At 43.7% G+C, this 25,156-nt stretch overlaps 1 protein-coding gene across 2 annotated transcripts in view; it reads left to right on the forward strand.

Moving 5' to 3' along the window:
- Positions 1-25,156, forward strand: part of Acsm4 (acyl-CoA synthetase medium chain family member 4) — a 26,397-nt gene continuing 1,241 nt past the window's right edge. The window contains exons 1-13 of one of the 2 annotated variants that reach the window (XM_006985706.4): positions 1-195; positions 3,675-3,911; positions 4,682-4,892; positions 8,376-8,583; positions 14,230-14,373; positions 15,584-15,740; positions 17,846-17,925; positions 20,247-20,370; positions 22,049-22,129; positions 22,273-22,374; positions 22,796-22,923; positions 23,021-23,120; positions 24,413-24,532. In XM_006985706.4, coding sequence (XP_006985768.1) covers positions 3,711-3,911; positions 4,682-4,892; positions 8,376-8,583; positions 14,230-14,373; positions 15,584-15,740; positions 17,846-17,925; positions 20,247-20,370; positions 22,049-22,129; positions 22,273-22,374; positions 22,796-22,923; positions 23,021-23,120; positions 24,413-24,532 — 1,656 coding nt within the window. In that variant the 5' untranslated portion in view covers positions 1-195; positions 3,675-3,710. Of the gene's footprint in view, positions 196-2,564; positions 2,738-3,674; positions 3,912-4,681; positions 4,893-8,375; positions 8,584-14,229; positions 14,374-15,583; positions 15,741-17,845; positions 17,926-20,246; positions 20,371-22,048; positions 22,130-22,272; positions 22,375-22,795; positions 22,924-23,020; positions 23,121-24,412; positions 24,533-25,156 lie in introns of those variants that run through there. The other variant, XM_042282605.2, reaches the window with a different exon arrangement.

Here is a 25,156-nt window from a genome sequence, read left to right on the forward strand (position 1 = left end):
ACAGGTTGTCCAGAGAAACAAAAACTCTCCTCCCAAGGGATTATGATCCTCCCAACTGTACACCAGAGGCTTGAGGCCACAGTGACATAGACACCATCAAAAGAGGAGAAGGCGGGAAGGAAGGAAGCAACTTCGTGGCAGAAACAGCCTTTGAGAAGGAACGGGAGGCCTTCTGGATCAGCACTGCCTTTGCTGGTAAGGTCGATGCGTGTGGCAACCTGGAGGGGATTTTATCTAGCAAGCTGGAGTAAGGAAGCAGGCTATGTACCATGATAGACCCTACAGACCCAAGGCTGAACAACCATCTTTGATATTTCTACTTAGTAAAGGCAAAATTCAGAGTTCAGCGCCATATAACATAGAAGTAGTCAGCCGAGTGGCGGCCAACTGTTGCTCGGTAATTTTTCCCACTATTAAGTGTTTTTTTTTAAACTCTGGAGACCACAAAGGGTTTAGAATTTATTTAGTTCCACTCTCTCAATTTCGCAGAGATTTTTCTGGAGACATTTTTAACAGCATGTTTATGTACCAATTTCTCCAAAGGTGTTGTTTGAATTTAAAACACTCGGCAGCCTTCAGATTTGACCCTGGAATCCCATACCCTTCCCCACAGAATCCCACGTCAGGAAATGGCATCATTCAAAGAAAAATGGTGACTCTCCAGAGTTCTGTGTTCTCTTTTAAGGGCCATCTGTACCAAAGTCAACCCCAAAATCAAACATGGACCAAAACGATGCAAACGAAGAAATGTTATTAGCAAAAGGTATCCCAAGGTCAACGGAGAAACTGACTCAATCATGTGCACATTTGCAGTATTCACGCCTTTATGTCTGCTCAGAGTGCAGAAGACACCAGGAAGCAGTCAGTTCAGATCTACCTACAACATGCAGTTTTAGATTTGTTTGCATATTAATGTAATCGTTAGTTGGGGTATGGGACATTTCTCCATGGTGGTATGAGAAATAAGAATGCTCCATGAAAAATCATTACCCTTTACTTTGGAGAAAGGAATGAAGATGAGAATTTTTTCCTTTAAGATTGATATTATTTGTAGGCAGAAGAGTGTTTTGGGTGTCCGTGTCTTGAAAGTCTGTTCAGCTCATTAGACTGAGACCAAGAACAGGGGGACTGAACGGAGGTGATGGTGAGGATGCTTTGGGCAGTGGAGCAGGGTGCAGCATTAGAACAGTCAGGGAGGAATGGCCGTGACTCCAATCCTTTAGCTTTTGTCTTTGTGGATTTTTTTTTCTTTCACTAAAGTCTTCCAGGATAAATGGTGTTGAGGTTCATATTTTGTTTTATTATGGTTTTGGTTTTGTGGAGACAGGGTCTCATGTAGTTCCAGCTGGTCTCAAACTCATGAAAATCCTCCTGCCTTAGCCAAATGCTAGGATCAAAGCATGAGCCACCATGCCTGCATGACATTGGGTTGTTCTTATGCGGCACCTTTCAGTCTTAGCTGTGTACCAGGCAGAAGGCAGGGACTTACAGAAGCCCTCCACCTAGCCAGCAAAGACAGGATTATCATTACTGTGTTGTACTGATGAGAGTGAGAAGTGAACAAGCTAAGGAACTGGGAAAAGTCATTCAGAGAAAAAAATTGTGAGTGTGTATGTGTGTGTGTTATAAAATTGTGGATGCAACTGTGTGTGTGATATATATGCGTATGTTTGAACATGTGTAGTCGTGTGTGTGCACATGCATGCCCACGTGTGCATGCATGTTGGAGAGTGAAAGACGGCTCCACTTGGCAGCATGTTAAATTGTGAGCATGGCCCGCTCTCCTTTTCTCTCCTCTCTACTGCGATACCTCCACTACATTTCCAGAAAATTGCCCGGGGAAGGCACAAACTCTCTCTTTTGTGGTTGTTTCTTCTCTTTTTTTAAATCATATTGATAATCAGCAATGCATGTTAATTATATAAGTTAATTAGCTTCATTATAATGTTTCCGTGCATGATCCCTCTTTCCACATTGGCACAAGAGTTTAATGCCAACAGGACGAACAGACATAGCTCTTCAAGGGCTGGGACAAACTTCATTTTTGCTCCAAGGGGTCCAGATGTCACTCTGGGGCAAAGGGGCGTGAACACAACAAGAGGGAGCAGCACCCTGAGCCCTGTGTGCTGTTGTTCGGTGTCACGAGACTTCAGACCCAGCTTCCCTTTGCACCTGCGCATTTTTCCACTCTATGTAAACTAACTTTCTGGAGCTAAAAGGCAGAAGGGTGGGGGTGCTCACCATAGACAAGAATGCCTATTGAGAAGGAAACACAAAGGACATTGTCCACAAGGTCCTGTGGTAACAGGAGCTCCTAGCCTCGGCTCTGCCACCATGAGGAAGACCATCTTGGGCAAGCTACTAGAGTTTGCATCAGCCTCCATGTCTTTGCCTGCAAAGTGGAAACAACAGCAGCTTCAACCTCACAAGCTTCTGTTGCGCATGGGCAATAACAGCGGGGGGTGGGGGGTGGGGGGTGGGGCTGGCCTCTCTAGAGCAAGAGCTTCATGAACAGCGGCTCTTTTCACTGGCTCTAAGTCACCCCTGGTGCTAAGAATGGAATACACAGCTACATAGTGTCTATCCAGAGCAGCTAGGTTAGACAGCCAGGGCTCATGGATAGAAATGACAGCACATGGCAGACTGCTGTCACCTGAGTAACCCAGAGTGCGAGTTACAGAAGATCAAAGCGAGAAGTAACTACAGAATTAGATGAAAAATACAAATGGAAGAAAAGGTGGGTAATTTTAACTGATATCACAAGCTAGTTCGAAGGAATTGGGAATACAATCCAGGTATCCTGACTCACATACTAATAGTATTCCGTGAAACTATGTCATGACACTACTCGAACTGCAGTAATTAACAACTTGAAAGTCCTTTTTGACAAGTCACACATTTTACATGCATTATCTTATTAAATATTCATAATAAGGAGTAATGGATTGTATCTCCCCCCTACTATCAATGAGAACACCAAAATATGGGAAAATAAATTTTTTTCCAAAGTCATATGGCCATAAAGTATGCAGTTCAGAGCTTCAGTGAAAGTTTCAGTGAATCATGATGGAGGGATCATGGGCAGAGGAGAGCAGGCTACCTGGAATCAATGAATCATGATGGAGGGTGATGGGCAGAGGAGAGCAGGCTAGCTGAAATCAATGAATCATGATGGAGGATGATGGGCAGAGGAGAGCAGGCTAGCTGAAATCAATGAATCATGATGGAGGATGATGGGCAGAGGAGAGCAGGCTAGCTGGAATTGAGGGACTGGCAGGCTGTCTCTTCATGGTGGAAGTGGATGTTTTGAAAAATGAATGGGATGATTTTAGTGGGAGAAGAAACTCAAGCAGAGGAGTGAGCGGATATGGTAAGAATGTGGGTTGATGGGGGCGGGGAGGAACAGGGCGACAACCTTGGAAGCCGATCCAAACTGCAAATATTCCCTTCGTGGTTTCTTTGGAGAGAAGACAGGAGCAGAAATTGAGAGTTTGACAAATTTACAGTTGTCCAGGTTCTTAAGGCTAAACTGGCCACAGGCAGAATGAAGAAGCATTCAGTAGGGGTGACACCAATCAGTGTCTAGTGGTGACGGAGCTATATGAGGATGGAGCATTCTTTAGGAATCTACATCCCAATCCCCAGCTGACACTCCCCACTCACTGTCCCCACAGGCATCTCCTATCTGAAGGTAAAGTCCTCTGGCAATCATGAAGGCTCTCCTCCACTATCAGAGACTTAGATTTATCTGGCTTGCCAAGCCGGCCGGTCGGCACTTCCACAGAGGCCCCCAGCTCTGGACGTCTCTGACGCTTGCTGACTTTGAAGCCATAAATCGTTGTGAGAAGCCATTACCCAAGAACTTTAACTTTGCTGCAGATGTGCTGGACCAGTGGTCCCAAAAGGAGAAGGTACGAGACAGCAGTAGGTCTCCACTGATCCTGTTGCTCTGTCTGCCATGTCCTCTGACTGTGTCAAGTTCTCACCTGTCAGGCTCAAATGGATTCTTTGTCTCAGCAAGGGCAGGAATGAGGATGGCTCCATGGGGACTTACCAGTACCAAGAGCCTGTATACACGCTTCATTCCGACCAGTGTCTATCTTTTTGTTCCTCTCGGACAACTCAAAGTCCAGGGAGATGGGGTCAGATTAACTCAACCTTGGAAACATGCTCCTTCCCTGTTGAAAAAGGGCAAGCCCCCTGAAGGGGTGTGTTTCCAAGACGGTTGAACTGCCGAAGAGTGTCTTCTGCAGGCACACTGGGGAGCAGGTGTGGAAAAGGAGTGGTGGCAGGTATCCTGATCTGCCCGCTGGGTCTGGCAGCTTTCCATTACTGTGACAAAATACCTAAGATGCGCAAGCGAAAGTGAAGAGAGATTTCTTTTGGTTCATGAGTGCAGAGATTTCAACGTATGCTCAGTTAGCCCTGTGGCAGCCTTGGGGGGTCACAGGGAAAGTGCCTGGGGAGGAAGGCTGCTCACTCCAGGGCAGCTGAGGTGGGAGGGGGGAGGGCCTGGGGTTTGATTATTCTCTTCCTACCACTAAGCTCTAGAGCCACAGGACAGGGAGCACCCTTTTTAACATCGGGGTCTTTAGGGACCATACCTTTTAACACGTGTGTCTTTGGGTGACATCTCCAAACCATGGCATGTTACTTTCTCCTTCCCATGTGTCCTGGCCAGTCTGGAGAGAGGCCGGCCAACCCCGCCTTGTGGTGGGTGAACGGCCAAGGAGACGAAGTGAAATGGAGCTTCCAAGAACTGGGTTCCTTGTCCCGGAAGGCTGCTAACGTGCTCACCAAGCCCTGCGGCCTGCAAAGAGGAGACCGGGTGGCCGTGATTCTGCCCCGCATCCCTGAATGGTGGCTCATCAATGTGGCTTGCATGAGAACAGGTCAGTATCACAAATGTCACAGTTGTAAAACACAGAGACCAAAACTTGAGAATTTTCTGAGATTCCAGCTTTGACTAAAGCTACCCTTAAAGAAAGCAGAGAAAAGTTAAAATTAAGAGCAATCGTGGTGTAATAATAACAACCTTAAGAAAGAAATTGGTATTATTGTGATAACCATTTGTTAAGGCATTTGCCGAAAGTCACACCACTTGAAAGTTTCACTATTAGGGATCTGGGGAGATAGCTCAGCAGGCAAAGTGCTTGTGCAAACATGAGGATCTTAATTCCCACATAAAAGTTTGGCATAGAGAGACAGGTGTCTATAACGCCAGCACTGTGGGGCAGAGACAGGCACATCCCCAGGGCTCACCAGCTAGCCACATCCATCAAAACAGAAAGTTCCAGGCTCGCACCTATACACCCCCACACACAAGTTAAAAATGAAGGCAAGAGTTACACTATTCAGAGTTACACACAAAGCTCTACAGAAGCAAATGTGAATGTCAGCCCTTCTTTACAGTGCAGAGTGCTGTGCCCATGGCCCAAAGTTCTCTCTTCTGCATGTGTATCTGGATTCTCTGCCACAGGAAAAGAAAAGCGAGTATTTGGGGATGCAAAAACTTGTAAGACTATAAAGTACTCTGGATGCAAGTAGGAAAAACATCCAGTCCAAAGAATTGACATATCCAATTACACATTTTCCCCAAAGTAGTAATATAATGCACCCCAAGTAAAATCTTGTGCTTTCTAACGGGGTCAGTAAGCCACAGACTGCAGGTTCCCCTTGTTGGGGTAAATAGAATTCTTTGCTCTGCAGCAAGCCTGCTGACTGAGACCAAGATCAATCCTGCAGTCAACAGAGTCTAACATTCTCACCGGGTCCTCTCCTAAAGAATTCTCTAATCACTCTAAAAAACACCACCAATCTTCAGACACCAACTAAAATAAATGAGATTGCCTAAGTACAGACTACTACAGGGAACAGAAAGATGTTTGTGCAATGCTATTAAAAATAATACAGAAATGGCTGGGCAGTGGTGGCGCACACCTTTAATCCCAGCACTCGGGAGGCAGAGGCAGGTGGATCTTTGTGAGTTCGAGGCCAGCCTGGGCTACCAAGTGAGTTCCAGGAAAGGCACAAAGCTACACAGAGAAACCCTGTCTCAAAAAACAAAAAAAAATCATACAGAAATGGAGACAACTTGAATAAAAATGATTAAATAATTTATAGCCTACTAAAATGTAAGTTTAGTTGAGGTGCTGACTGCTGCTTGAATGTCTGGTCCTGATGGGGTAGCACTTAAAAGACAATTTATTCTAATGATAACCTAACAATATTAATATAATCAGGAGAATTTCTTAGAATTTAAGATACTAATAAAATAGATGAAAACAGACATATAAAATATTTGCATTCACTATATAAAAAGGAGACACAAATGGGAACACAACCATAGTTGGAAGAAGATTAAGAGCGGTTTTATCTGTCAGAAAATATGCACTTCATACTACTTGATATAACTTATTTAAATTATGAAATCCATGAATACAAACACACAAGCTAATGTTAAAAAAAAAAGTTCATTAAATGAAAAAAAAAAAACAACTACGGACCTGCTTTCTCCCCAGGATGTCAAATTCTTTATGTGAATTTTTTAAACTGCTTGCACTAACCACCTGGCAAACTGTTTTGATTTGCTTCAAGGCATACCCAAGAAAGCCTAAGATACTTGCCGTCCAGCAAATATTTGCTGTCTGAAATCCATTAGCAGAACCTGCCCTGACTCCCAAGGTGGTAAACTAGCCATTGAACAGATTCACAAATCCACCAGGAGACTCTACTTGTGAATCAGTAAGAGCAAATGATTTGTAAGAGAAACCATTTTATATTTTTATGTTGACTGATCATTCTGAGATTCTCTAATGTGCTTTCTTAGGAGAATAAAAGCTTAATCAGTTGAAAAATATTCAGTAAAATAGCCTTGGGATGGCAAGACGGCTCTGCAGGTAAAGGTGCTTGCTGTGCAAACCCAGAAACCCGAGTCTAATCCCTGGGGCCTACCTAAAGGTGAAAGGAGAGCACTGACTTCACGAAAGTTGACCTCTGTCCACATGCACACCATAGCATGAGAATCACGCGCGCGCGAGCACACACACACACACACACACACACACACACACACCTTCCTATTTCGTTGATTTCAGAATACACAGCAAGGAATACATAGCTATACAGAACCGGTTTGGGGAATAATGGAAATGTCTTATTGGCTTTGCCACTGACTGACTTTGTGACCCTTGGGTGAGTTATCATCCACTGGCATGTGATATGCGCTCAGTGAGGTGGTGGCTACTGCCATGTTCTGCATGCCATTGTCTTCCCACGGGGTCACTCTGGAGAGTCAAACCACCTTCTCTCAGCCTTACATCTAATCCTGCTCCATGTGTTCTACTTGTGAGGAGCTTTGAAAACCTGTCTCTGGCTAGAGTGTAGAATGAAGTGGGATAAATTGTTACCCTAGTCATCTAAGCAAATCTTGGTGATACCAGACCTTTACATCAGAGATTTGAAGGCTAGTTTTGCCACTCACCAGCTATCACCAAAGTCTGAATGTGCCTTCCCCGGGCTGCTTTGAACAGTTGCCATGGGTTATTGAGATAGCTCGGTTAGTAAAGGTGCTTACTGCACAAGCTTAGCTTCAGGAGTCCAATTCCCAGGACCTAAAAAGAGAAGGAAAGAACCATGTCCACAAAGGTATCATTTGACCTCCATACAAAACACACACATGCACATGCATGTACACACTCAAATAATAGATAAATAAATATATCTTTTTAAGTTTTTGAAAAGTCATCTCTAAGCATCCGGGTCTATGCAATCTATCAAAAATGATGAGCAGGCATTTTTGCATCTACATATAGTTTTTCACTCTGTTCTGTTGCACTGATGTAGTATGTATATTATAAAACAATTGCAAAGAGGAGATGGCACATGATAAGAATTATAGTGTCTCAGTACCTTTGAAATTTCTATTATTTTCTCCTCTCATTCACAATGTATTATCTTGCAACACTCACCTTGGTTGAAAAGATTGAATAAGATAATGTTCATGAAAATATGTCATAAAATGTAACATGAGGAATAAATGTTACATAACTGTTGCATAATCACATCAAACATGACATTAAATGGCTCTTAGGATTAGGCCATCATAATGAACCAGAAGCTGTCATTATCCCCATGTTACAGGTAAAGAAGGGAAGGCCAGAGAGACTAAGTTGCAAGGCCAGGACTAGACCCAAGGCCTGTCAGACTCCACAGCCAGAGCTCTAATGATCCCACATGCCAGGGGCCTGTGGAGTGTCCCAGGGAACCAAGGCACGGGTGGCTGAGGGCTGAAGTTCTTCCCTACCCAGGTGCAAAGCCCACATTTCCCCCATAGACTCCAGAGCTGTTAGCTCAGGAATTGCTTTATGTTTCAGGGCTTGTCTTCATGCCAGGAACGACGCAATTGACCAGAAAAGACATCCTCTACCGGCTGCAAGCATCCAAGGCCAAGTGCATTGTGGCCAGTGAGGAAGTGGCCCCTGTGGTGGACTCCATCGTGTCAGAGTGTCCCAACCTGAAGACTAAACTCTTGGTGTCTCCACACCGCTGGGACGGATGGCTCAGCTTTCAGGAGTTACTTCCGTGAGTATTTGGGGTGGGAGGCACTAGCAACAGCACAAATCATAGCTACAGCTCTGAATCTGCTTGTCCAATGACTCAGCAGTATCCTGAGTTGATCTAGGTTCCTTCCCCAAAAAGAATTTTTTTAAGTGTACGTTGTTTTGTCTACAAGTAAGTCTGTGCACCATATGCATGCAGTGCCCACAGAGGCCAGAAGAGGGCGTTTGATCTTCTGGAGTTACAGATAGTTGTGAGCTGCCATGTGGGGCCAGGAATTGAACCTGGGTCCTCTGCAATAACAAGTGCTCTTAAACACAGAACGATCTCCCCAGCCCCCCAAAGAATCATTTACTAAATGATTTACTGGCAGAAGGAAGAAATACAGCTCTGCCCTGACTTTCCTGTTTCCTCTGTGGCCAGTGATGAGTGTGCAAAGGCCTTTGACCAGCTCCTGGGTCACAACTATTACCAGTCTTCCTTTTATTCCTTGGCCATGCTCTAGCTCAGGGCCTTTGCACTGGCTGTTCTCCTGCCTGGGATGCTCTTTCCTAGTCCTTTTCATAGTTGTTCCTTCTTGTCCCGTTTCAGTTAAAATGTTTTATCATTAAGTGTTGCTGCCCCTGACCAGCTAGATGAGAGCCATAGGCTCTTTTCCCTTCACACCACTGTTTCTTCACATCGCTGGTCCCTCTGAGGGATCAGACTAGTCTTTTGTTCTCATAGGTTTAGTTTTATCTGGTCCACCATTTGGCTTTGTAAATAAAGTTTTATTGGCACACAGGAGGGCTCATTTGGTTTTATTGTCTGTGGCTGCTTTCATGTAATGATAGCAAATTTGGGCAGTTGCAATAGAGACCTTATTACATACAGAGCCTAAAATGTTCGCCATCTGGCCCTTTGCAGAAAACATTACAGCTCCTATCCTAAATTATATGCTCAAAGGAAGACAAAACTTTGCTACACATTTGGTTGATACCTTTATCTTCAACACCTAACAACACATAGCTGGGTGCTGAAAGAATATTTAATAATCAATTGAACAAACAGATTTCTTAACCTCGGTTTTCTTCCTATGTAAAATGGGGATAATTTGTACTGCAAACATCTAATGATAGTTGAGGATAAAATAAGCTACGAGAAAGCATCTCCTAAGTTTTTAAAAAATAAGAAAAAATGTTTATTAATAGCATTATACTTATTTAAGTGGCTGATAATTTGTAAAAAAAAATTTAAAAATGCAGTCCGTTTTTTTTTGTAAGTTGTGAATCCAGATAAGTTAAATAAAATTTCTTAATCTATGAAATCAGGATAATGACAGTATGGGGTTGCAGAAAAGACAAATGGGATAAGGTAATATGACATTGTCTTAGCTAGGGTTTCCATTGCTGTGAAGAGACACCATGACCACAGCAACTCCTATTAAAAAAAAAATTTAAGTGGGGTGGCAGCTTACAGTTTAGAGATTCAGTCTATTATCATCATGGTGGGACATGGCAGCAAACAGGCAGACATGGTGCTGGAGAAGTAACTGACAGTCCTACATCTTGCAGGCAACAAGAAGTGGTCAGTGACATTGGGCAGTTATCTTGAGCATATGAGACCTCAAAGCCCGCCCCCCACAGTGACACACTTCCTCCAACAAGACCACACCTACTCCAACAAACCACACCTCCTAATAATGCCACTCCCTAGGAGCTTATGGGAGCCAATCACATTCAAACTACCACAGACATGCTCAGCATAATGCCAAGAACAAATAGCGGAGTAATTGCAATTGTACTGGAAGGCTGGGTTCACACAGAGGATGAAGGGAGCAGATGTGGGTCTGATTGGCTTTGTGTGGGGAGATGGGGTAACTGGGGAACTGTCATTTGGAGGAAGATGAGACTGGCAATGCAGCTCGGTGGCACAGTGCTTGCCTAGAATGACAAGGCCTCCATTCCCAACACTACAAAATCGGAAACTAAAAGCAGGTGTGGAGTATCTTCAGGAGGTCAAAGCAGAAGAATGGAGATCTTAGAAGACAGTTTAAGCAACACAGCAAGCACTACCAAAAGAAAGAGAGAGAGGGAGAGAGGGAGAGAGAGAGAGAGAGAGAGGGAGAGAGAGAGAGAGAGAGAAGGAAGGAAGGAAGGAAGGAAGGAAGGAAGGAAGGAAGGAAGGAAGGAAGGAAGGGAAAGAAAGAAAGAAAGAAAGAAAGAAAGAAAGAAAGAAAGAAAGAAAGAAAGAAAGAAAGAAAGAGAGAGAGAGAGAGAGAGAGAGAGGGAGGGAGGGAGGGAGGGAGGGAGGGAGGGAGGGAGGGAGGGAGGGAGGGAGGGAAAGAAAGAGAGAGAGAGAGAGAGAGAGAGAGAGAAAGAGAGAAGGAAGGAAGGAAGGAAGGAAGAAAGAAAGAGAAAGAAAGAAAGAAAGAAAGAAAGAAAGAAAGAAAGAAAGAAAGAAAGAAAGAAAGAAAGAAAGAAAGAAAGAAAGAAAGGAAGAAAGAAAGAAAGAAAAAGAAAGAAAGAAAGAGAAAGAGGAAGGAGGGAGGGAGAGAGGGAAGAGAACCAGCAGAGACTGCTATAAGAAAGTAAGTTCAGGTTTAGGAGAGCTGGAGAGATGGCTCAGCAGTTAAGAGCACTGACAACTCTTTCAGAGGACCCAGGTTTGATTCCCAGCACCCACATGGCAGCTCACAACTATCTGTAAGCTCAGTTGCAATGCCCACTTCTGGCTTCCATGGGTCTACATGCATGTAGTGCACAGACCTACATGTAGATAAAGCAGCCATATACAATTTTTTTTAAGATAGTAAGTTAACCACTAGCCATAATCAGATCAGGGATCCAAGAATATCCAGATGTCTAACAGGTGAAGACCATGTGAGTCTCAGGTATAAAGATAAAAATCTGAAAGTTACCAGGAAAGAGTCAGCTCTGAAACTCCAGAGCTCAGAACTCAGGGGAGAGAAAAGCAGACCTCAGCATCACCCCTGCGCATCTGCCTGCCTCTCAGAGATACTAATGTCTCTGCTTCTAGAAAAAGTAAACACATAATAAAAGCCTTGTATTAGTAGGTTTCCTTACTCCATTGAGAAATGTGCAGAGACAAGAGATGTCCCCTAACCTAGGATGTTAGATAAAGTAACATAACACCCAAGTCTGGAACCCACAACATCCAACTTCACCCAATATTTGTACTGAAAGAAAAAATTCAACTATCTTTTTCCATTTTGAAGAAAGTGAGTTACCAAAACTATCCCAATACTTGGTGAAACTATTTTTGGCATTGTGGCCTGAATATGCTTATTACATAATGGTCTCTACAGTTCTGATAGCGTCCTTCATCATTAAAATTAGCTGAGGGCTAGATATGTAACCCAGATAATGGAGTTTGGCTAACATGGGTGAAGTCCTGAACTTCTTCAATATCTTGTAATCTGGGTGGGGTGGTGCGTGAGTATAATGTCAGCACTCAAGAAGTGGAGGCAGGAGTAAATTTAACATCATCTTCAAATGCACAGTTTTCAGCCAGCCTGGGCTCTGTAGACAATGCCTCAAAACAAAATGATAATATAAAATGAAATTCATTGAAATGAAACCTTTTACTTGGATTTTTTCCAAAAGGTAAATTAAAAATATAATGCATGAGGCCAGGCATGGTGATGCATGACTTTAATCCCAGCACTCAGGAGGCAGAGGCAAGCAGATATGTATGAGTCTGAGGCCAAACGGGTCTATATAGTGAGTTCCAGGCCCAGTTAGGGGCTACATGGTGAGGTGTGTGTGTGTGTGTGTGTGTGTGTGTGTGTGTGTGTGTGTGTGTGTGTGTGAAAAATCTGAAATATTGTATCAGTTATCCATCACTGACTAACAGCCTATCCAATATTTACTGACATAAAAACAAAAGTAGCATTTTATTTGCTTATATGCTGTGAGTCAGAAGTTCATACACGGTTCACCAAAGGCAGCTGGTCTCTGTGTCATATCAGCTTGATGGGGTCAGAATATAAGAGAACAGGTTTATTCCTAAGCTATTGGTGCTGACTGACAGCAGAGGCACCTGAGTTCCATTCACGTGGCCCCTCTGTCAAGCAAGACAATCTGAAAATCATCTGGGGCTGGGTCCTCTGGTCTCCAAGGACAGGAAAAACAACTGTGACACCTTTGCAAGCTGAAGAAGTCCCAGAATCCCTGGCACACTGTTTGCACCAGGTTAAGTCGTAAGTCTCACCCACATTTAAAGATGGAGGCCCTCTGCTCCATCCCTCAGTGCAGGAATGGCGTGTTTGTGCAGGGATGGGAGGGGCTGGAGAGCTGTCTACACAGCCTTCCACAGATTGCTATCACCTAAGATGAATGCTTTCCACCTTAGTAATCCAACTGATGACCCGAACAGTACTGAGGGTTGCCTAATTGGCTAGCATGGATCCCAGTTTAGCTGTCTTTCATTGTCCCATTTTTGGTATGATGCCAGCATGACTAAGAGAGTTCCAGACATAAACATTGTATACATTCCATACATGCACAGTATTCATGGGCTGTGAGACAGGAGGAATGGAATGGGAAATGGAGAGTGGCATCCTGTCTCCATTATTCTTTTTTTCTCATGTAGATGTATGCATGGTGTGTGTGTGTGTGTGTGTGTGTGTGTGTGTGTGTGTGTGTGTGTGTGTGTGTTCCCATGCATATGGGCACATATATATGTGAGAGTCCACATGTACATGCTTGCATGTAAAGGCCTGGGGCTGACATCAGATGTCTTCCTCAATCTCTCTCATCACCTTACACACTCTCTCATTACCTTACTCACTCTCTTGTTGAACCCAGAGCCCATCAATGTCACTATTCTGGGTAGCTAACTTGATCTAAAGCTCCTGTCTTCACCTTCCAAGCCATGGAATCACAGATGGGCCACCACACTGGCCTGGCATTTACAGGGGTGCTGGGATTCAAACTCTGGTCCTCATGAGCCGTCTTCCCAGCCCTCGTGACTCTTTTTTCAAAGCAAGCAAATGTCTCCTGCAAGTAGGGCTTTGCACCTATTGGCTATAACTCTCCCAGGCCCGTTCCTAAACCAGGCACTGGAAAGGAAAAGAATGATCCTGGTTGGCTTGCTTAACTATGGCTAACTGAGGAGGCAGTTTCCCCGAAGCACCTGGCTACCTAGTACCTGAACAAAACCAGACTTTTATTAGTTCAGGGAAAGGAGAGGATGGCTATTTGGTCAGCTACTAGCTAGTTCTGTCAGAGATATTGAAAATTCTGAACAACAAAAACTTTTTAAAGTTTGGTCTCAATGTATTTGGCTTTTGAGTCTAAAGGTCTTTCTCTAAGCCCCAATTCTTGAAATGGTATCAATTTACAAAGATTCAGTGTTATTTTTATTTTTATTTTAATAAATTAGAAAGACATTGAAACAAAGTATATGTGCTTTCATTATTGATATGTGCGAGATCCCTTGGCTGTCTATTTGGCCTACAATTAAATGAGCTTACAAACGAGGACTTACGCTGTTGAATCTTTGCCCTGTTCTTTAGAGTCCCTGGAAGATTTCCTGGGAGTTTCTGCTCAGGGAAGCTTTGTGGTAGGTTTAGTCCATGACTCCCCTGTGGTAAGAGGGAAGTGAGAGCAGAACAATAGCAGAGTTGACTGGTCTGTCTTCAGCCTCTATCTTGGGGTTCATCTGCAGATCGGCTTCTGAAGAGCACAGCTGTGTGGAGACAGGAAGTCAAGACCCAATGGCCATTTACTTCACCAGCGGGACCACAGGCTCCCCCAAGATGGCTCAGCACTCACAGAGCAGCCTTGGCATTGGGTATACCCTTTGTGGAAGGTAGGAAGAAAAAAAAAAACTATGGTTTTGTTCTTGTTTTGTTTGCAGCTAGGTCTCACACTGTGGCTGGCTCTGGACTGTAAATCCTTATATAGCCTACACTGACCTCAAATTTGCAGCAATCCTCGTCTCCCCACCCCCAAATTTGGTGTCGCAGGAGTGCACCACCACACCCGCTTCTTTGTTTTGTATGCAGTTTCCCAGGCTGTCAGTGTGGGTGTCCAACTGTCCATGGGACACCTCTCTTTGAATGGCTATTCTGGTATCTCTAATAGAACTCAGTGCCCCTGTCCACCCTAGGTAAATAGTGCCATCTAATTAACTGATCAAGCAAGAATTTAGGACTGGAGCTGGATTCCTAGCATGTCTGCCATCCTCTCTTTATTGCCAGGTGAATTTACCTACCCAGAAGGGTCTTTAAAAATAAGTCTACCTAAAACTGTTACATTGCTCTATTTCATTTTCTTTATACTTAAAGCATTCAATGATCAATCTCAATCATCAAGCCATAAGATCTAGAACATCCAAGGATTATCTTCTGATATGCTTAGGGGATTGCTCTCTTGATTAGGTTCACTGAGATGGTAAGACCTGCCCACCGTGGGTGTCACCATTCCTGGGCTGGAGTCCTGGACTGAAAGTGAGCTGAGCACAGTCGTTTGTCAGGCTCTGCTTTCTGACTGTCAACAACATGTTATCAGCTCCCTCAGGCTCCCGCTGCCAGGACTTCCCCAGCATGGTGGAATCTACCCTGGAACTGTGAGCACAATTAAACCCTTCCTCCTTCTGTCAGAGGATTTTATCACAGCACTTTAAAAACAAATATCTTATCTACCTCTTCTATAACATTTACATACTTAGTTCACATTATTGTGTGTTTGTTCCTACTCTGTTTCCCTAAAATAAAAGTAGAGATCTGTCTGTGTGCTTCATGATAACAGTGCCTTCTACATAATAGTTGCTCATTAAATATTTGTTATAGTGATGGACAAACCCATACTCCAGTACACCAAACCCAGCCCCCATTCTACTCCCGGATGACGTAAGATTCAGGAAATCCTTCTAAAGAGAAGGGGCTGTACAACTCTGCACGTGCTCTGAGGCTTGCTTCCACTGTGGTGCAGGGCAAGGCTACTCCTCAGAAACACAGGTGTTTGCTTACCAATTTTATGCTTCTTTTTGCTCTGTTCTGCTGCTTCTCTGTATGTAGGTACTGGCTGGACTTGACACCCTCAGATATCATGTGGAACATGTCAGACACTGGCTGGGTCAAGGCTGCTATTGGTAGCGTGTTTTCTACATGGCTTCAAGGTGCCTGTGTCTTTGTGCACCGGATGGCCCAGTTCGACACTGATACCTTCCTAGATGTAAGTCTTGATCCCACAAAATCATAAGGAAGGGATTCCTCAGACTCTAGGGCTTCCCAAGGTTCTGGAAATCATGGTTTTTTTTTTTTTAAAGCAAACTCTCAGGGAGTTGTCTTAGGAATGCTGTGAGTGGAGGGGACCCACACCCTCAGAGGCTGCAGCTGCAAATCAGTCAGGGTTCACAAGTGTGGATAAGTCATGGCAGCTTAGGAACATATTTCTAAATAACAGAAGGCTCCAGTTTAAACATATTTTGTTTCTGATCTAATGAAAAAAGGGCAATAGCTGACCCCAGGAGTTTGCCTTTCTCTTACAGCAGTCCTTTCCAATCCCATCTCTTTTCCCATCCTGTGTTCCCCATTGTAATTCATAGACCCCAATACTCCTGCAAACCAGATATGCACATCTTCCACCAGACAAGGCTACATTAAGATATCTAATAGCACAGCAAGCTAACTGTAGTCTACACCACATCTCAAAAGAACTAGAGGGTAAGATATTCTCAACACACAGAAGTGATTATATTTGGAGATATTCACATGCTAATTGCCTTGATTTGGTTGTATGCAACACACACACACACACACACACACACACACACACACATATATATATATATATGTATATATATATGTATATTATTATACTCCATAAATCAGGGCTCTTTAAACATTGCCACTGTGATCTTTTTTCACCCAAGAATGTAACCCGCCTGCTATACAAATCCAACATTACTGACAATAAATCATAAAGAATTTATTTTAAAATAATTCTTTGATATATATGTAATTTCACAATTCATTAAAAACAAAGCTAATTTATATACTAATAAAAATATCTGACAGCTTTGGCCTGATGAAAACATGATTAAAGCCAATTACATTCAACAGTAAAAAAAATCAGTTAATCTTTATGAAATCCATAGCATTTATAAAGCATCACACCTGTGTGTGAATAAAAGCTGTGTTCAATCTGTGATTATTTATTTATTTTTTTACTACCTGGTCTAACAAGATAGATTGAAGGCCTTGAGAGAAATACAGTGAGGTAAAGGAAGGGGGTTCTCTGCATCAAGTTTAACAAGTGTCCTGAAAAAGAACTGTTTACTCCACAATTTCAAGACTTCTTTTGCAAAACAAAAGCATTTTTTAATTTTATAAAGATAATATAGTTGTGAAAATCTCTAGAGGACTTGTGTCATTCTGAGACGTATACATTGCACTTACCAAAACGTTAAAGCCTCTGAAGCAGGTGCACAGAGAAAAAGGCCACTTTATGAATTAAGAGTTATTCTCAACATTATGACAGTGCAGCTGGCCTGCACACACGAGGACAACATTGTCCAGAATGTGCATGTTTAATACCAACCGTGAACACATTGAATGATGCAGTGGAGCCTGTTCCTCCGTTAGGGGCTCCTCTGAAGCATGATAGTTTCACTAGACTTACAGGGCCGGCCTAAGGAACTAGAGGTGCAGTAAGCCCGGCAAAATTTACGCCCCTCTAAAGTGCCTGTTTCTGCACTTGCTCAGTGTTCTCTGAAGGTGGCTGTCCTTCACAGGAGTGGTGTGGAAAGGTCCTGGTAGACTAGCTCAGTGCAACACAGACACATAGGCAAAAATGGGTGTGAGTTCACCATGTGAAGTTCTGAAGTCGAGTAGACCAGTTCATATTTTGGATTGTTCTCCAACTCAGCAATTCACCTGTTGAATTTGACAGTGTGGTCCTTTTTATGCAATGTGTGCATTTCTCTTTCTTTTTTTTTTTTTTTTTGTTGTTGTTTTTTGAGACAGGGTTTCTCTGTGTAGCTTTGCGCCTTTCCTGGAACTCACTTGGTAGCCCAGGCTGGCCTCGAACTCACAGAGATCCGCCTGCCTCTGCCTCCCGAGTGCTGGGATTAAAGGCGTGCGCCACCACCGCCCGGCGCATTTCTCTTTCTATTAACTAGAAACCCCCAACATGTCACTAATGACAGCTGGTGAATATTGACTTTCTTATTCTGTGTGATTAGTAGGCAGAAATGGAAAAGAAAGGTTGTAAAGTGTCATCTCTAGCCACGGCCTCTAGCTGACCACTCCTGACATGTCTGTCTTTCTTTCATCCAGACGCTTACCACTTATCCCATCACGACCCTGTGCAGTGCTCCCACTGTGTATCGGATGCTCGTACAAAAGGACCTTAAGAGGTACTGGACAGAACTCTCCATCTGAAGCACAAGTAGAAGCTGCCATCCAACATGGCAGAGCTTCCCTGTGGTGGCCCAGGAGTCTGAATCTCAGAGTATTGACATCTGGACCAGTTAACATTGTGTCTGGAGCTATTCTGTGCACTGCGTGATACTGAGCAGAGGCCAGTAGCATCGTGCTCCCCTTTTCCTTCATTCATGGCAATCAAAATGTCCTAAGATGTTATTGGTACCTTATGGGGACAAAATCATACGGCAGCTTAGGATCCAGGGGACGGGCTGGGGAGATAGTTCAATCAGTCACATGCTGCTTGTCACTCAAGCATGAGGACCCGAGTTTGATCCCCAGGACCACATGAACATTCAGGTGTGGTAGTGAGCATTTGTAATCTAACACTGGGAAGACAAAGACAAACAGATTCCTGGGGCTCACTGGCAAGCCAGAATAGCTTGCTTGAGGAATTTGAGGCCAGGGAGAGTTCCTATTTCAAAAAAAAAAAAAAACAAAACAAAAAAAACCAATGTGATGATACTTGTGCAATCACACCTGAAGTTGCCTTCTGACCTACACAGACATGGGCATCTGAACACACACATACACCCACACCTATAGGAATATATATATATATATATATATATATATATATATATATATATACACATACACACACACACACAATCTTTAGAATGAGCCCCTTCACTTCAAAGCAAGACAGGCAAAAAGCATACCTTTGCATCCTTAAAGAAAAGCTAATAAAACTTATGACTTCAGCGTTATAAATGTTTTAGCCAAACCATCTGCCTGTTAGGTAGAGCTGTAATGTATTTCTATGTAACTAATTAAAATTTAGCACATGGTATTGTATGACAAAACTTTTCCCGGAAAGACACAATACCCACATCTACTCACCCCACATAGGCAGCTAACAACAAACCAAAGTACAGACACCACCAAAGTCCAACTTGGTGAACCAATGACTTTTATTCCAGTTACTTGAGTATGGGTGAGGGGTTACCTACAGGAACAGAAATGACTCAAAAATAGCAGTATCACCAAAGCCTACTCCAGCACCAATGACAACTCACAAAAGCTCACTGCACAGCCTGAAGGCAGCTCAACAGGTTGGAGAGTGTCATTTCCAAGTAACTCCGTTGGTTTAAACCTCTTGCAGGCAGCTGGGATGTTTTCTGCTTCTTCCAGGCAGCTGGTCTGGTTTCAGTCTTCTTTGCAGATAGCTTTGTTCGAGTCTTTTCAACTTTTATTGCTTCCTCTGGCAGGGATGGGCGGAGCAGACCTTGTCAGTTTCAGGGACTTCCTAAGCTCTTTTGAGTTGTTTCCTTAGAGTTTTAAGAAGCTTCCCTGCAGGGTGCAATGTTTCAATCTTGGAGGAAACAGTTACACAACACATGGAAAAAGAAAGAAGAGAGTATTTCAGTCTTGTAGGCTTGGCCATCTTTCTTCCCGACTAAGGCTAGATGCCCGAGGGAGGAGTGCTGTGAGAGACTGTGACATGGAGAGGCGTCCCTTCTTTTCTTGTCAGAGTTACCTCCTTGTGGTTATCAATGTGAACATCTTGCCTCACATTTCAAGCATAAGGCAAAGCTATATAGGGGTTACTTGAAGACATAAGGTACATTTTGCCCACGTAGCCTCCTGCTTGTTTGGGGCCCCACTATGTATGAGAGTCAGACTGTCCCATGTTTTCTTGTCTGATTCAATAGGCCACTAGTTAAAAGCAAAAGATCAAAAGTCAAGCAGGCTGGTCTTTGCTACTTGCCTACTTGGCCTCCCTAAGCCCCGTTAATTTCACTTATGACTCTGTAACAAGGATTCAGTGTGGCATGCTTGGGCAATCCGCCTGAGTAGATTCACAGTCCAGAGTGTCCTACTTGATGCTCTGTTACTGGGGAGGCTTTTACAATTTCTTTAGTCTCTCTAGGCTCCCCTGCTCTATGAAATAGGACCATTGAGAAATCTAAGTGTTCCTAGAGCTACTATCACACAGCCACCACCTAATCTGTGCTATATCATTTATCTCATAATTATAATACTGTGTATTATTATTAGCATTTTTATCCACCCTTTTCCCTTCCCTTCTATGCTCCCCACCTGCCAAATATGAGTTTCTCCAGGAACTTACTGTTCGCCACCTTTGTGCCCCACACAAATAGAAGGAACCCAGCAATATGGGAGATATTCCGAAAATATTTAGGTCCTGAACGTTTCTAAGATCCATTTCTCCCAGCTCTTCTGTTGCTTGAGCATCTGAACTTGTGATGAAATAATATCCCCCAAAGACCATGCAACTCTGTCTCCCCAGATACCAATTCAAGAGGCTGCGGCACTGCGTGACAGGAGGGGAGCCCCTCAACCCAGAGGTGCTGGAACAGTGGAAGGTGCAAACCGGGCTGGAACTGTACGAAGGCTACGGACAGACTGAAGTGGTACATTTGCAGGACCAAGTTTAAGTTTACAAGTTTTACCTCAGTGGCCATGGGAGACTGGGCCCCAGACCCTAGAAGATACCCAAATCCTCAAATGTTCATATTCCTTATATTAAATGGGACAGGATTTGCACAGAACGTAAACATATCTTTCTTTATATTTTAAATTGATAGATTATGTATGGTACCAAATACAATGCAAAATGACTATTTAAAACTGCTATTTAAATAGTTTCTCTGCTGTTTTAATTGGAAAAAACAGGACAGCAATAATTGTATATACCCAATACAGGTGCAATTTTTGCTTTTTTCTTTATTTGGGTTTTTAAAGACAGGGTTTCTCTGTATAGCCCTGGCTGTCTTGGTACTTCCTCTGCAGATCAGACTGGCCTCAAACTCAGAGCTCAGAGACCCACTTGCCTCTGCCTCCTGGGTGCTGGGATTAAAGGCATGTGCCAACACCTCCCAGCAGGTACAATTTTTACAACCACATACTTCAAATCCTTGATTAGTTGCCTCTAAGGATTGAGATTCTATGTATATGGAGACCTGGCTGTACGATGGGGCTTATTCAGCCCCAGGATTGACCACTGAGTCCTTGAGCGCCCCACTCATGCTCCAAATCTTTATGGAATTTCTCAGAATACCTTGCTGCAAATAGTTATCATAATTTGTGAATTGCTCAGCTAAGTGTGGCTAAAAGGGGGCTGTTATTAGCCTTTTTTTTTCCCTCCTCCATGCACAGGAGATATCTCCGCAAACTTAGGGCCTTATGGGGTTTTCCATTTCACTGAGGACCTCCCCAGCCCCTAGAGCCTCTGGGAGAATTTATTCCAATGTGCATACAATGGAGCCTAGTAGGCATGGTTCACAGATGAGTGGTCCTCAACTAGGTGTGGCAGAATATGCCTGCGATTCAAGTACACAGGCAGCTGAGAAAAGAGGACCACACATTCAAAGCTAGTCTCAGCTACATCATGGATCTAAGGTCACCTCCACCCTCCTTTAGACCTTGTCTCTAAAGTCCAAACTATAACAATAAGAAAGAAGTATGGTTCTCACAACAGCAGCAGAGATGTCACATAGAAATGTGGTAGAATGTAAATCCTCAGATCCTATCCAACATCACTGGATCAGAACCTTGGGAGTGAGGCTCACCCCAGAAGATGACCTTGATTTTCTGGGAAAATCAGGCAAAACAGTCGAGGGTAGGTGCAGTGTCTACAGAGGCCAGAAGAGGGTGTTGAGTGCCTTGGAGCTAGACTTATAAGCAGTTGTGAGCTGCCAGGCATGGATGCTAGGGACTGAACTTGGGTCTTCTGGAAGAGCAGTATGCATTGTTAAACACTGGGACATCTCTCCAGCCCTCTCCATGGTTTTTGTACGCTTGTTTGTTTTTGAGACAGGCTCTCTCACTGAACCTAGCACTCATCAATTACGTTAGACTGGCTGGCCAGTGATCTCCAGGGATCTGCCTGTCTCTACCTCCCCAGCACTGGGCTTACAAGCTCACAACCACTACACATGGCTTTTTATGTGAGTTCTGGGGATCAAAACTCAGGTCCTCGCATTTGATGGCAAGTGCTTTATTAACTTGGCCATCTCCCCAGCCTCCCAACCTGAATCTTGTTTTGTTGTCAGAATTTTTAAACCTATATAAAGCATGTCCTCTTCACAGGGAATAATCTGTGCCAATCGCAAAGGACAAGAAATTAAACCAGGCTCCATGGGAAAAGGAGTAGTGCCCTACGATGTCCAGGTGAGTTGAGAAGACAACTGGTTCAAGAAAGAAGAAAAAATGCTTTGGTTTTCTCCTCTTTGAACTACTGTTCATGATCTGCTTTCATTTTTTGAAAAGAAAAAAAAGGGGGGTAAAGACTCAAATTATTTATTTTATTCTAGATTATAGATGAAAATGGAAATGTCCTACCATCTGGCAAAGAAGGGGAAATTGCCCTCAGACTGGATTCTACTCGGCCCTTCTGCTTCTTCTCTGAATATGTGGTATGAGCATGAAGAACATGCTAGCCATGTCTGAATACAGAAATGGGCCCAAATTTCATACCCACCATACTTTGCTATGTCTTGGGCAAGTGTTAATTACAGGTCTGTTTCATTAGCTGTAAAATAGGGAGAATGACATCCATTTCTTGAGAGTAACATTAAGACAAATTCTCCATGTAAGAAGCCAGTCACAGTGGCTGTCCTCGGAGAGGAAAGGCGGACTGGCTGAGGGAGAAGTTGCACGAAAGCCCTGGCGTTCACAGGAGAGGTTTAGCTCTTATATCTTAGATCCTTTGTGTTCTAGTGCCCTTTATAAAAACCCTGATTGCTTTTATAAATATGATGTGAACATCCCTCAGTGGATGTCACACCCCGTCTGTTCTGGCCAGACTAACCCCCAAATGTCATCTTTGATTGGTAGGACAACCCAGAAAAGACTGATGCCACAATAAGAGGAAATTTTTATGTCACTGGTGACAGAGGAGTAATGGACAATGATGGATATTTCTGGTTTGTCGGCAGAGCAGATGATGTCATTATATCCTCTGGGTTTGTACATTTGCTTTCTTGGAAAGTGATGACATGGCAGGGTGGGAGATCTCCTACTTGAAGAATGTGGTGATCAAAGGCTTCCTCTCCTCTGCAGGTACCGGATTGGGCCATTTGAAGTGGAGAGTGCACTGATAGAGCACCCAGCAGTAGTCGAGTCAGCTGTTGTCAGCAGCCCAGATCCCATCCGAGGAGAGGTAGAGTGGACGTCAGAACCAAAGCATCAATTTCATTGTTAAGTTCTGTCCATGTGTCTATGGCAAAGGCCCACTCAGGGACACTCCTTTAGTTCTCATCAGAGGGTACATTATGCAGGTAATCTACTTTACAAAGGAGTTTTCTATCTCAAAGAGGTCTGGGGTCCTTTGAGTGGCCCATGACAGAAACACCCCTCAAGTCAGGGGTTTGAGCTTCATCCAAGCATTCCTGTGATGTTATGGAGGCTCAGTCTCCTGTCTGCCTAAGATCCTTCACTACAGTTCTTCCCATCACATAGCAATCAGCTCCAGACACAGATAAGTACCCACCCTACCAGGAAGGAGTGAGTTCTTTTTGCAACTGTTTCAAGTAAACTCCACCACATCTCTAGCCAGTGTGGTTCAGCAATTGATGCAGCCAACTGGCTCGACCTGGATGATATGCCGGTCAAAGGCTATCAAGGAAGGTAAGTACTGGTAGTTCTACCAGAATGAAGTGAGGGGACTGTTGCTTAGACAACTCAGAGACTGCTGTTCCATGGGGAACAGATGCTGTGTAAGCAAAAGCATCAGACTCATCTCCTATGCAACTATTACAGCTCAAAATACATTTCTTATTGAATTCAGAACAGAAATTGTACCCAGGGTCCCCCCTAAATTCCCATTTGTCTGTTTAGGAATCACATCTCCCTTTCCTCCTGGAAGTTTTCTGAAGACTTAGCAAATAGAAAAATGTTGAGTCGGTGTGGCTATCAGTACCCTCCTACACCTTCTTCTATGCCTCCCCTCACATATCATGACCTACCACAGGGGTATTCTGAATGGCATCTTCTTGCCCCTCCACTCTGGATCTATTCCAATCTCCAAAATATTTTCTCCTGCCACCACATCTTCATCTTTTCAACGTAACTGATCTCAACTGAATTCCAGAATCTCTGTCAGATCTCCTTCATATCATATTCTTTAGAATCTCCATTTGTCCTGCTCACATGCTTCTAACTGTAGAAGTATCATAGCATAAATGCCCACCTCAAAATCAAGGACTGCCCGATACAATCAAGTGAGCAGAAATGTTAAGCTCCTGTGATATAAACAGAACTCAGCACTCCCCACATTCGTAGTCCACGCCTCTGGAAAGAGCTCTCCAGATGCACTTTATAATCTTTACAATCTGCACCCAAGTCCATTCAGCATCTCTGGGGTTTGCACTGTTAGGAACAGTCCTGCCTGTGTTCAGCAATGGTTCCAAACCATTGGATGTGTCTTACAAGCCGATGCCTTTCCTGCCACAGGTGGTGAAAGCGTTCGTGGTGTTAGCGGCACCCTTCAAGTCCTCCAACCGTGAGAAGTTGACTGCCGAACTTCAGGATCATGTGAAAAACTCAACAGCACCTTACAAGTACCCAAGAAAGGCAGGTGCAAGTTACCTTTGACTGTGTCTGGTTTCGGCTTTACACTTGCTATGTATCCTACAAGATACCTTTTGAGTTTGTTTACTATGACAGTTTTTTGTTTTAAAGTGTTTTATATTTAGGATACTACAAATGATCTTTTTAAAAAAGAAGAAAAAAAAGAACGTTTTAAAATCAACACTGCAGGGGCTAGGGGTATGACTCATTGCTGTGTGAGGACCCCCAGAACCCGTGCAAATGTGGGGTGGGTATGCTGGCCCACCTGCCTATAGTTATAGCCTTAGAAGGCAGAACTAGAACACCAGAGCAACCTGACTAAGGTGAAGGGAGGAGAGCACCAGAGCAAGCTGGCTAGCAAGACTAGCCATATCTGAGAACTCTGGGGTTGATTAAGAGACACGGCCTCCATAAAAGGTGGCACGTGTGCGGTCGCGTGCACGCGCACATACACACATACAGAGAGAGAGAGAGAGAGAGAGAGAGAGAGAGAGAGAGAGAGAGAGAGAGAGAGAGAGAGAGAGAGAGAGCTCTTCCTGAACCTCTCTTCAAAGGACAAAGAAGCAGCACATGTAAAGACAAAGATGGCTGCTGCAGTACCTTCCAGCACTGGAGTAGTACCAGCTG

The sequence above is a fragment of the Peromyscus maniculatus genome, chromosome 1 (genome assembly GCF_049852395.1).
Source record: "Peromyscus maniculatus bairdii isolate BWxNUB_F1_BW_parent chromosome 1, HU_Pman_BW_mat_3.1, whole genome shotgun sequence".
Classification (NCBI taxonomy): Eukaryota; Metazoa; Chordata; class Mammalia; order Rodentia; family Cricetidae; genus Peromyscus; species Peromyscus maniculatus.